The sequence below is a fragment of the Carlito syrichta genome, unplaced genomic scaffold, assembly GCF_000164805.1.
Source record: "Carlito syrichta isolate Samal-C Ts95f unplaced genomic scaffold, Tarsius_syrichta-2.0.1 Scaffold288221, whole genome shotgun sequence".
NCBI lineage: Eukaryota > Metazoa > Chordata > Mammalia > Primates > Tarsiidae > Carlito > Carlito syrichta.
Window position 1 is genome coordinate 70,472 of NW_007232317.1, and position 12,485 is coordinate 82,956.

The 12,485-nt window shown below is 43.9% G+C and overlaps 1 protein-coding gene across 3 annotated transcripts in view; it reads left to right on the forward strand.

Annotated features, from left to right (window-relative positions):
* The window catches only part of LOC103255534 (mothers against decapentaplegic homolog 2), an 81,489-nt gene extending 70,207 nt beyond the window's left edge, over positions 1-11,282 (forward strand). For 2 of the 3 annotated variants that reach the window (XM_008053515.1, XM_008053516.1), the window contains 5 exons: positions 3,572-3,625; positions 5,100-5,312; positions 7,291-7,428; positions 7,598-7,742; positions 10,564-11,282. In XM_008053515.1, coding sequence (XP_008051706.1) covers positions 3,572-3,625; positions 5,100-5,312; positions 7,291-7,428; positions 7,598-7,742; positions 10,564-10,687 — 674 coding nt within the window. In that variant the 3' untranslated portion in view covers positions 10,688-11,282. The remainder of the gene's footprint in view (positions 1-3,571; positions 3,626-5,099; positions 5,313-7,290; positions 7,429-7,597; positions 7,743-10,563) is intronic. The other variant, XM_008053517.1, reaches the window with a different exon arrangement.
* The last annotated feature ends 1,203 nt before the right edge of the window (positions 11,283-12,485 follow it).

Genomic DNA, 12,485 nt, shown 5'->3' on the forward strand with positions numbered 1-12,485 from the left:
GATGAGTGGATATGTAAATTGCCGCGTCCAAACAGCATGCAGCAGATCTCCAAGTAGCATCACTCCATGATAATGTTGATGGTGGAGGAAGGTTGGTTTGGCTGTGTGTTGTTGCTCTTTAAATAGTCGCAGTTCCCAAGAACCTGTGGAATTCGTAAGTGAGGACCTGCTGTATATTACATTCTGGAAAAGACAAAATTATGGAGACAGTAGAGAGAAGAGTAGTTGCTGGAGTTATGGAGAAGGGAGAGATGACGAGGTGGAGCACAGGGTATCTTAAGGCAATGGAACTGTTCTGTTTGATACCACAAATGTATACATACCCTTATACATCTGTCAGTACCCATGGGCTGTATAACACTAAGAGTTAGCCCTAATGTAAATTACAAACTTGGAATAATAATGATGTGTCAGTGTAGATCCATTGCTGTAATTATAACAACGGTATGTGTTTGTGATGTGAGGAAACTGATGGTGGGGAGGTTGGGGGTCAGGTCAGGAGAGATGGGGGTGATATAATTAAAGTGCTGACGGGGTGGGGGTAGGGGGACTGCCACCCAAGTACTCTTTGTGCTTTTCACTTGATTTTGCTGTGAACCTAAAACTACTCTAAAAAAAAGCCTATTTTTAAATGTTGAAAAAAAAATTGGTATTATTTTGAAAAAGATACTAAAACATTAAAACAAAACACTGATGAAATATTTGCAAATAGATAGCAGGTCTAAGAACTGATTTATTTTCCTTTTTTTTTGAGTTGGAGTCTCACTCTGTCACCCAGACTAGAGTAGTGGCACGCTCCCAGCCACCGCAACCTCAACCTGCTGGGCTCCAACGATCCTTCTGCCTCAGGCTTCCAAGTAGCTGGAACTACAGGTGCACGCTACCATGCCCGGCTTATTTTTTTTGTTTATTGTAGAGATGAGGTCTCACCAAGTTGCCCAGACGGGACTTGAACCTGCGGACTCAGATAGTCCACTCACCTCAGCTTCCCAAAGCGCTGGCATTATAGGCTGAGCCACTGAGCCCGGCTAGAACTGATTTCTAAGTCAGTTTAGAATTAATGTTTTAAAACGTATTGATAGAGCGGGTGTAGTGGCTCACTCATCCCAGCACTTTGAGAGGCAGAGGTGAGAGGATTGCCTGAGTCCAGATTTGAGACCTAGTCTGGACAACTTGGTGAGACCTCGTCTCTCCAATAAATCAAAAAACTAGCCGGCCGTGGTGGTGCACCCCTATGGTTCCAGCTACTTGGAAGGCTGAGGCAGAAGGATCACCTGAGCCCAGTAGGTTGAGGCGGCAGTGGCCATGAGCGTGCCACTGTACTCCAACCTGGGCGAGAGGAGACTCCTACTCAAAAAACAAAGCAAAACATATTAATAGAAAAATGGACTAAAAGAACGTGAATACATTCTTTACATCAAAAACAAAGTAGATATAAAAACAGGTTGCCCCTTAGGCCCATCAGATTGGCAGATGTCATCGTGTTGTGATGCGGTACAAAGAAACACTGGCTCTTGGTGAGACGAAGTATCCTGAGGGATCGACAATCAGGAGAATCAAGTGATGGGGCCGTTTCCTCCATTCCTGATAGTGGCTTTGTGTATCTTGTATTTGCTTCAGGAAATAGCAGTGAGTTTTAGCTCATTGTTCTAAATATGGTTTGGCGTTTCTTAGTTGTATCTACTGTGACTTGACAACCAGTTTTTTCAACTGAGGAACACAAAGAACCTAACCTAATTTGTGTTGGGTGGAAGACGTCTTCTTCTTGAAGTCATCTACTTACCTCGGGGCTGCCATCTCCCTGTGTTGCCTGGTATTTTATGTCATGGTCACAGTGATGTGGTGGAGATGGCTGCATGGCAGCCAGGCTGTTGTGTCCCACAGGTGTGTCCTGGTGCAGGGAAGCTTGGGAACGTTGTGCCTTGTGTTCTTTTAGATAGCTTTTCCTAAATGTGTCAAGATGATCAGAAAACAAAGTCTACTCTATTTATAATAAGATTTTAAACAACATTTATAGCAAATGTGTTTTAAAATTGAGTTCCATGGAATTGTGGTCTCAGTGATGTTTCATCTGTTATCTAGTGGTTGTTCTTTGAGTATTTGTGTCCTCCATATTTTCCTGATTAGATTTGCCTGTTGACCTAAAGCAGGAGGAATCAGATCATTTTCTAAGAAAATCCAATTTACCAAAACTGACTCCAGAAATGGAGCTATCTTAGCAAGTCAACTTTCATAGAAGAAATAGAGAAATGTCTCAGAGTAAATGCTAGAATTGTGTTAACTATAACCAATTTCACAGGAGAATTCTTCCAGACTCTTAAAGAGTGTGCTGTTACAGTACTAGGTAAACGGTTACAGACGATAAGTCTTCTAGATTGTCATAACATTGATCACAGAACCTTATAAACATAGCACTCATATAAATCTGAGACTATTGGTATGAGAATCCTAAATAAGTCATTTGTCTCTCAGCTTCAAAGCCAATGCCGTGCTTACTGGGAAAGTACTAGAAACACTACCTTGAAGTGAAAAGTAAGACAAGAATATCCATCACCATTGTTTTTTATCAAAGTGTGACACATACCCCAACATGATTGGTAAACTAAACTGTGTAAAAGTTTTTTAAAAAAAATTCCACGCGATCAGAATTAGGATTGAGTCATAAAAAGTTGACCGTATATGTGAAATACACCATGAGGGGACTGAGACCCTAAGGCAAAAAGCACATTCTGAAAATGAGTAAGAAAAGGGATCAACACCACAGTAGAAAAATTAGCAAAGGAAAAGAAGACTTTTACAGAAAGGAGCCACAATGTGAACATGTGTTCAGAAAACTGCTTAGATATACAACTCTGCTTATTGAGACTGTGTGTCACTCATGAACATCACCATGGGCACCTCACTATTGTGTAGTTACTAGAAGTGTAAACTTGTATAGCCTTGATGTGTGATCGTTTTAGCCAAATCTATCAAAATTACAAATGCACGAACCCCTGGGCCTGGTAGTTTCTCTCTTAAGAATCTGTCCTCAGATACAATTGGAAGGATGCAAAATGTGCACAGTTAGTTATTGCAGTCTCGACTTTTATAGCAGATGATTGAAAAGAGCCCAGAGGTCCCTTAGTATGGGATCACAGTGTACCGTATCGTCATGTGGTGGCTTGATAGGCAGGCAGGAAACATGTGAATGTGAACAATCTCCGAAGAATCAGTGAGATAGAAGTTCAGAACTCATACCATTTGTGTATCGAAAGGAGGGACATCACACAATATGTTTGCTTGTATGGTCCACAGAGTATTTCTGGAAAGACACACAAGGAACTGCCATCATCAGATGCCTTTGGGAGGGTAAACTGAGAGTCTGGAAGCCAGGACGGTCCATACCCTTTTATATATTGAAACCCCCAGATTCAACTAAAGCGAAGCACTTCATCATCTTGAGTTCTTGTGATTTAAAGTGTCTATGTTATTGGCAATGATGGCAGCCAGACACAGCCAGTTGTGTTGTCATTCGATGAGCGTTCTGGAAGCACCCCAGCCTCTGTGTGAACGTCGGCTCTGTGTGTTTCAGGCTCTCCAGCGGAGCTGTCTCCCACGACTCTGTCCCCCGTGAATCACAGCTTGGGTGAGTTGCAGATGCTCTTCGTCACTCTTGTACCTCTTCACCTCCCGAAGATGAACATTCTCTCTGGGAGGTGTTTGCACACGTAGGAGAGCGGTATCCTAATGAGCAATGGAGTGATTCCACAGGCGTATACAGGAGCACTTTTTAGAAAGGCTCTTGGTATCGTGCCTCAGCAGTATTGTCTTTTCTGCTAGCACACCTGCGAAACAGGTATAGTCGCCGTAGTAGCTGTTGAAGTCATGTTCTTTATGGGCACTGTTACAACATACGGTGGCTAGATTTTCCTAGGCTTACGATGTCTTGCAGTTGCAGTTATAAGAGGTTTGTGTAAACAAACCTAGATGTATCGCGTAAGTATGTGCATATGGTGTGGAGGATATGAGAGCAAATGTGCGTGTATATGGGTGTGTGTGTGCAGTTAACCCCTTCATAGCCATGGGTTCAGAATTTCCAGGTTCAATCAACCAGATCGAAAATATTCAGAAAAAAGACAAAAAGTATCAATAAAACAAAGCATTGTAAGTAATCTAGAGATGATTTAACATATACAAGAAGCTGTGTGTAAGTTGCGTGCAAGTACTGCACCTTCTTCCATCAGAGACTTAAGCATTTCTGGGTGTTTGGCACAGGGGTCCTGGAACCAGTCCTCTGTGGCTGCCAAGGGATGGTTGTACATACGTATTTGTATTTCTGTTTGGCCCTCATTTTACCTTGCTATTTCATAGTTTCTCTTCAGTTTTTACACGTTTGGAATTTATTCTACAGATATGCCAGGAACTTTTCTTTCATAATGTTTCTGGTGATAAGTTTTAGGAGTTTGAGACCAGCCTGGGCAACATAGTGAGACCTCGTCTCAACAAAAAAATCAAAAAATTATCTAGGTGTGGTGGCATGGACCTATGGTCCCAGCTACTCAGGAAACTAAGGCAGGAGGATCGCCTGAGCCCAGGAAATTGAGGCTGCAATGAGCCATGATTGTGCTACTGCACACTAAGCGTGGGTGACAGAGTGAGACCCCTGACTCAGTAGATATGTGTCATATTTTATATCTTTTTATTGTGACAGTTTTTCTTCTGGTGACTTTCGACTCATTTTTATTCTAGCTTTACTCTATCTTGACCCAGAAATGTTTTTCTGTGTGTGTATTTCAGAAATGCACCAGGAATGGCAAGTCACTTTGCCCATGATGGTTTTGTATTTGAACAGAAACTAAACCAAAACTACTTGTGAAACAAATAATTCAACATGATGACAGGCAGGAAACTTGAAAAGACCTAGTGTGATCTATGAAAACTCGAGCTCTGTGTGAGTGCTCCTGAAGGTCTGGTGTGATCCTTGGAAACGGATGCAGATGCATGTCTCCTTCCAGAGCTTTTGCCAGTGTGGGCTGGCATGGAGCACACAGAAATGATGACACTCAAGTCTGTTTGGGGCTTGAGTGGTTCACACGTTTCTTCCTTTTGCTTATTTTCAGATTTGCAGCCAGTTACTTACTCAGAGCCTGCATTTTGGTGTTCGATAGCATATTACGAGTTAAACCAGAGGGTTGGAGAGACCTTCCATGCATCCCAGCCCTCACTCACTGTAGATGGCTTCACAGACCCATCGAATTCTGAGAGGTTCTGCTTGGGCTTACTCTCCAACGTTAACCGAAATGCCACGGTAGAGATGACAAGAAGGCATATAGGTATGTCTTCTCTATGTGTGAAACTAGCACTCTGGCGGGTCAGGGGCCATCACGGTCAGGTGCACAGGTCTGCTGCTTCCAGGAGGTCCTAGTGACTTGTTAGTCTGCATACTCTTCCCTGTGACTTTTCTGTTCGGTACCCTGCTGCCAGGAGGTCCTTCAGCAAATACGTGTGGACATAACTTTAAGCTGCTGAGTCCTGTGTGACATAAAATTGCTGTTCAATTTTGGGAGTCATGGGTGTTAGGAATCGTGAGGTTTTCAGTTTGTTGTCTCCTGAGGAGTTTCTCCTCAGGGAGTTCATGTATTCAATCAGATCTGCCCACTGTCCATCTCACTTGCAGTGTCCACGACAAGAACAACCATGTAATACAGTTGAAAGCGTAATGCAGGAGGGTCCAGGGTGTGGTCTGGGGATCTCAGGTAGTCCTGTGCCCCTTCCAGCAAATTAGTGAGGCCAGAGCTGTCTCCTTCATGGCCTAAGGTGAACATCATTCTCATCACCTTAAAGTAGCTTCTTTTAACAACAGTCTGCTTCTGGCTTTGTTTTCAATGGACTAAAACATATCAATGAGAAACAATGCTGTTTACCAAGGAGTGACTTTGATACTACAAAATCATAGTGACTAAGAGACCTGTTACTTGTTTCCATGTGGAAGTTCTCAAATCATGCTTGATGTATAAACTTGGATAATCTTGTTATCTTGTAATTCATCCAGGTGTCATTGTAGGTGAGGAAGGCCTCTATATATCCACTCCCACTTTAACTAAAATAGTTTTTGTTGGGGTGCTTTAATTGGGGTTCTACAGAATTTTATAGGTTTTTCTCTGCCCTATTATTTCTCTCCACACAATTTTAAATTGCAATAATTATTAGATCATGTTTTATTTATTATTTTATTTTATTTTATTTATTTTTTGAGTTGGAGTCTCACTCCATCGCCCAGACTGGAGTGCAGTGGTCACTCCTGGCCACCGCAGCCTCAACCCGCTGGGCTCCGGCAATCCTTCCGCCTCAGCCTTCCTAGTAGCTGGAATTACAGGCGTGTGCTACCACGTCTGGCTGATTTGTGATTTATTGTAGAGATGAGGTCTTGCCAAGTTGCCCAGGTGGGACTCGAACCCGCGGCCTCAGGCAGTCCACTCACCTCGGCCTCCCAAAGCGTGGGATTGCAGGCTGAGCCACTGAGCCCAGCCAGATCATGTTTTAACTTTTGGGTTGTAGTGTAGTAGGTGGTTTTGATTAGAGAATACAGCCTGAAAAATCTCTACTTTTTGGACTTACTGTTTACCTGATGCCAAGCGTATGACTGACTGTTTTATAAATATTCCCTAGTCTTAGGAGAACAGGGTCCCAGGTTCTCTGTTTATCTATTAAATCTGGCTTCTTGGATGTTGTATTAGTTTTTTTCTCTCTCAAGTTTACAACTCTCAAGTTCTGAAAGAGATGTGTTAAAATGTCCCAGTATAATTTTTTCTTGCCTAATTCGGTTTACACAGCTAGAGACTTGGTTGCCACCATAATAATATAGTTTTTAAAAGGGAAAATGACTCTTAACCTCTTGATGCGTTTTAGTTATCTTTTTTTTCCACACCTTAGTGGGATCTTGAAGGAAAGACTATTGTAATGCAGATATATTTCTCCAAACATTAATTAATTCCTTCTAAATTACCTCAAATTTTTTTACCTATTTTAAAATAATAATTTGTATAAAATAATAATTTGAATGAAATAATTTGCTTTCTACATTATTTGAATACTTTTGATAAGCATATATTACTTGTACTAACCAGTACAGATTGTTAGAAAATACTTGGAAAAATATATACTGTTATATTTCACAGTTAGACTTCGAAAGGTCATCATTATAGGTCATGAAACCACCTGTGTCAGTTTAGAATTCCTCCAGAAAGACTCTCCCTGAGTCACACTGGAGAGCCAGTCTCATGCAACTGACCCATGTGTGTTTTGTTTTAGGAAGAGGCGTGCGCTTGTATTACATAGGTGGGGAAGTCTTTGCCGAGTGCCTGAGTGACAGTGCAATCTTTGTGCAGAGCCCCAATTGCAATCAGAGATATGGCTGGCACCCTGCGACCGTGTGTAAAATCCCACCAGGTATGACTTGACGCGCGTAACCCCACCTTGCTAACTGTCTGTGGCTTCTGGTTGCTGACTCTAGGAATCAGATGATTTCCTGCTCGTATTGTAAAACCTGTAGCCCTTTCCAATTCTGTTCTAAGAATGAGACTCTTCCTACAGCTTCTGTACTGTTTTTCACCCGTAGGCTGTAATCTGAAGATCTTCAACAACCAGGAGTTTGCAGCTCTGCTTGCTCAATCTGTTAACCAGGGTTTCGAAGCCGTGTATCAGCTCACAAGGATGTGCACCATACGAATGAGCTTTGTGAAAGGATGGGGCGCAGAATACCGGTATGAAGCACCTCGGGCCTGGGAACCACAGCGTCCTCCTGTGTTATTCTGTTCTTTGCATGTCTTGGAGTTCACTTGAGTCTGCCTTCATGGAGGCTGTAGAGTCCGCAGACCTTCATGCAAAATAGAGCAGGTTGGAGACCTCTGATCTCAGAACTGTGACACATTCCTGGGCTGCCATCATAGAAGCCAGGACTGCAGCATGCACAGGCATGTGCTCGTGTTCGGTGCCACACAAGGGGGCCATCGGAGGGCAGTGTCAGTTCCTGAAAGGAGAGGTGCTTTTCCGTAGGGCTCAGGGGAGGCTTGCCGGCACCTGATCTGGTGCTAAAAGATGCCTGAGGTTTCAGTGGTCCTGGTGGGGCAGCTGGCGTGGGCAGTGACCGTCCTGACAGCGAAACAGCAGGTCAGCGTGGAGTGTGGAGAGAAGAGAAGGCTGGACGGTGAGGCAAGGCGAGTTGCACGAAGGTAACAGGTGGACCTTCATTTGGGAGCAGGAGGGTCCTTGCTGACGTGCCAGTTATTGGGCTGCGTTGTAAGTGTCGTTATCTAAGAGTTCCACTTCTGCTGATAATACACTATCTTTTATGATGCTGAGATACATGAAACGGCAATCTTTGTAGGTAGCAAATGGTTCAAACTAATACGTGTAGGGAAGTAGGCTCAGAACAGTGGGATAATGTGCCCAAGGACATACTGTGCATGGTCAAGATGGGACGGGGAGGTACCCTCCCTCTTTCCCACCTCTCTGAGGAGCATAATCACAGCTGCGTAATGGAGTTTCACACAAGCGAATCTGTCAACACGGCACCAGATAGACTAGATTATTGCTAAATTATACACTAGATTGGGTTCCACATCACAGAGAGGAAAGACTTCTTCGCCACGTTAAAGGCTAGGACTTGCGTGAATACTCAGTCTTCCTTCAGTGTGCACCGTATGCCCTGCAAGCCCCTGAGGGAATGCCACGCTGTCATGCTGTACTTCGCTCCTCCAGCACTGTGGGTCCATCAGAATGTGTTGCATTGGATTTGGACTTGATGCCCTATCTGAAACAGCTTGCGTGAGACATTCGGCTTTTGAGATGTGAGAGATTTGAAGCCTGCTTGCTGAATATTGTGTGTTATATATTTATATTCTAAAATAAAGACTCGTCACTGTTTTGTCTGAGTTATGTTGGTAGGGTAATTTATTTTGTGGTTTGGCTATAGTTGTCTTTTGTTTTGAACACTGCCCTTTTGAGATGAGTTTCATTTAAAGAATGCTGAATGCCTTTTTTCAAAACTTTAGATTTGACCTGAGTTGATAGTAAAATTAGATTCAAAGGATAAGATCTGATAATAAGTTTTCAAAATCTTCTTCAAAGATTACAGTGATGCAGAATGAAGTAGGAATGTAGTGGGAGTGTGCTCTGTAGGACAGATGGGGTTTTGCCTCTGCAGGTCTCCTTCTAAGAGCAGCTGTCATTCAGGCATTTCCCGTAACACTCACAGATCAGAACGCCAGATGCTATAGACCTGTGAGCTGTGGATGGCCACAGGAGCTTTGTGTCTTTAGTGATGCTGGGACTGAGGAAATAGGCCTCATGGTTAGTTTCCTAAAACTGTTTCTCAGTTTCTTAACCCCACCTTGATTGTCGTCATAAAAGGTAGGAAGTGCAGTAAGCAGGGACATGTAGACGTGTGAAGAGTTTGTGCTTGATTGTGTCTTAGTTAAGGGAGTCAGGCATGAGCGACAGGGGAAAGAGAGGAACCAGGTTTCAGTGCAGTTCTGTGCCCAAGCAAGTGTGGTGGCACCTTCCTAAGCCTGTGCCCCTCGAGGAGGAGGAATGGTTCCTGCTGGGGAGGTTGGGGTGGGAGGAAGGCAGCCAGCCTGTTACCGAGCTGTCCGCTGCAGTGAGTATCACTAGATTGGTGCGCTCGGGGAGTCACCAGGAAACTAGAAAACCTACAGAATGGCTCCACATGGTGGGTGTGTCAATATCATGTCCTATGTCCTTGGTGGAGGGTTGCTCTCGGGATGTTGATTTCCTGGCACCTTAGCCTGCAGCACAGGTGGGCATATCACAGACACTCCCAGGCATGGAAATGCAGGTACCTGCGGCTGGACCTTGGCCAGAGCATACCAGAAACCTGGGGGACGGCGGCCACTGGCCCATATGCTACAGAGAACCCCACCCTGAAAGTACAGCTCTGAGTTGTAGTGAGCATGCATTTGAAGAGGGAGAGTTGGTGATAGTCTTTCTCTTGCTCAAGGGCTGCTGCTTTGAAGAAGCAAGCAGTTTTATGGACTTACTCTATATAGTGAATAAGACAGAAATCAGTGCATGGACATGACAGACATCACTGTTGACGCTTTGTGAGAAGCCTGATGGTGTTGCTGAAAGGGACTTTGTTGGCTTTTGTCAGGGAAAGTTGGACTTTCTGTGATAAGGATTTAGCTCAGGTCAGAATTTTGTTTTGTTTTGGTGCACTTTAAATTTGAGTCCTGTATGTTGAGACTGCGTTTGATCCTTGAGAGTCTACTGTTCTGTTTGATTTAACTGGTAGGGTGGCCATATGTCTCAGTTTGCTTGGGACAGTCCCGCTGTATATCTCTCCTTTTGAGAATCAGCCATGTTTCAAAACAATAATCAGATGTCCAAAATTAATAATCATTCAGAAGAAATTAGATTTCTAATATAAGCAGTCTTTTAATCTCTCTGGGTTCTTAATGCATGCACCCAAACACAGCCATGTTGTTTTGTTCCTGTGGACTTGTGTAGAGAAGCAGACACTGTTCTTCTAATTACGTCACCATCTCCTTGTATTCTTTGAAACAGAAGGCAGACGGTGACGAGTACTCCTTGCTGGATTGAACTCCATCTGAACGGACCTCTGCAGTGGCTGGACAAAGTATTGACTCAGATGGGATCTCCTTCAGTGCGCTGCTCAAGCATGTCCTAAAGCTACATCTCCAGCCCGGCGTGGCGAGAGACTTGCTATACCAACTCTTCTGTCATAGTATCTGTGTGTGGTCCCCAAGGACTGTGGACTGTCCAAGCATCCGAGAGAGAAAACAGCACTTGAGGTCTCATCAGTTAAAGCACCTTGTGGAATCTGTTTCCTCTATTTGAATTTTAGATGGGAAAATTAGTGTCTAGAAATGCTCTCCCATAAAGGAGGAGGAGAAGACCTGAAAGACTTGATGATGTCTTGCTGGGCATACACCCGAGTGTCCCAAAGGTTTATCAGTAACAGTAGTAGTTATGTGTACAGGTAATGTATCATGATCCAGTGTCACAGTATTGTGCTGTTTATATACATTTTAGTTTGCATAAATGAGGCGTGTGTGTGCTGCTCCTTGATCTAGGCAAGCCTTTATAAAGTTACAGTACCTACTCTGTTATTCCCACTTCGTTATTTTTGTCTGTCTTTTTTAATATATAATATATATCAAGATTTTCAAATTATCATTTAGAAGCAGATTTTCCTTGTAGAAAGACTAATTTTTCTGCCTTTTACCAAAAATAAACTCCTGGGGGAAGAAAAGTGGATTAACTTTTGAAATCCTTGACCTTACTGTGTTCAGTGGGGCTTGAGCAGTCGTTCTCTTTGTTTGCTTACTGCTAAATCTCATTATAGGAAAGCCATCCTGGAAATCTCTCCCAGCCTCTTGGCTCTGTGTCCACCTGTGTCCTGATGCCAAAACTGCATCGTGTGACATCATCGCCAGTAATTGTTGCCCTGACACGGTGGCTCCAGTCAGTTCTGGGCTACAGTGACCCTCATGGGAGTTCAGTTTCTACAGGTGTCGTTGATGTGTATCACCCAGCAGTCTATGGATGAGTCCTTCCACCTCTTAAAAGTGCCCAGGTGGTGGCAGGATTGTCTTCAGGGATGAGCTAGAATTACTTCCACATGTTTATTTTTTTAAGCCAATTTATAAATTTAAATCCTCCTTTAAAAAAGGTACTTGAAGTATCTCAGCAGCAGACTTTCTGCTCTCAGATTTGAGTAGTTTCATTTGATTTACTCACCAAATTGTATTATGAAATGGACTTTTTGTAAATTGCTTCTCCAAAACACCCAGAAATGGTGCTGAACTGTGCTGGCAGACAAGGCCTCTGTTTGAAGAGTGTGTTGTGTTCGGCCATAAGTTGACTGTATTCTACATGATTATGCCTTCAGAACGTTAAACGCTGGGGGAGAAGCCATTCATTTAGCAAGTGTTCAGCTTGCAAGTACCTGCGTTCCGAGCTGTTCTGGACTGACCCTGGACTGTGACTGCCATGTCAGGCTCTGCCGTGAGGAGCTCCCAGAGGCTCTCAGGGTTGTCCTGCAGCAGGTCTTCTTGTTTGTATCTGAGTAGAAATGGAAAGCAACCACTGACCCTCCTTTCCTACATCGTGTTCCCTGATCTGTCCTTGAGACGTCCAGCATCCGGTTGTTTTCTGTTGGGTTTTCTCGCATCTGTGTGCCTATGCGTATGCTCATGCACATTTGGTGTAGTGGTATTTTAATCCATTTCACAGATGCTTGTTGCTCACCTGTGACGTGCCAGGAGCTCTCTGCGCCCCCATGTAAGGTGAAGAGCCAGCTCCACTCCCTACCTTTTCTGGGACGGCAGCTACACCAGCCTGCCCTCGTCCTTGTTTCTGAGGACATGCTGGGTCCTGAGCTGGAGTAGCAGGTGGGGGCTTCGGGAGGGCCCTCAGAGGGAGAACGCATGGCCCACACCTGGCCGAGACAAGCTCACCATGGG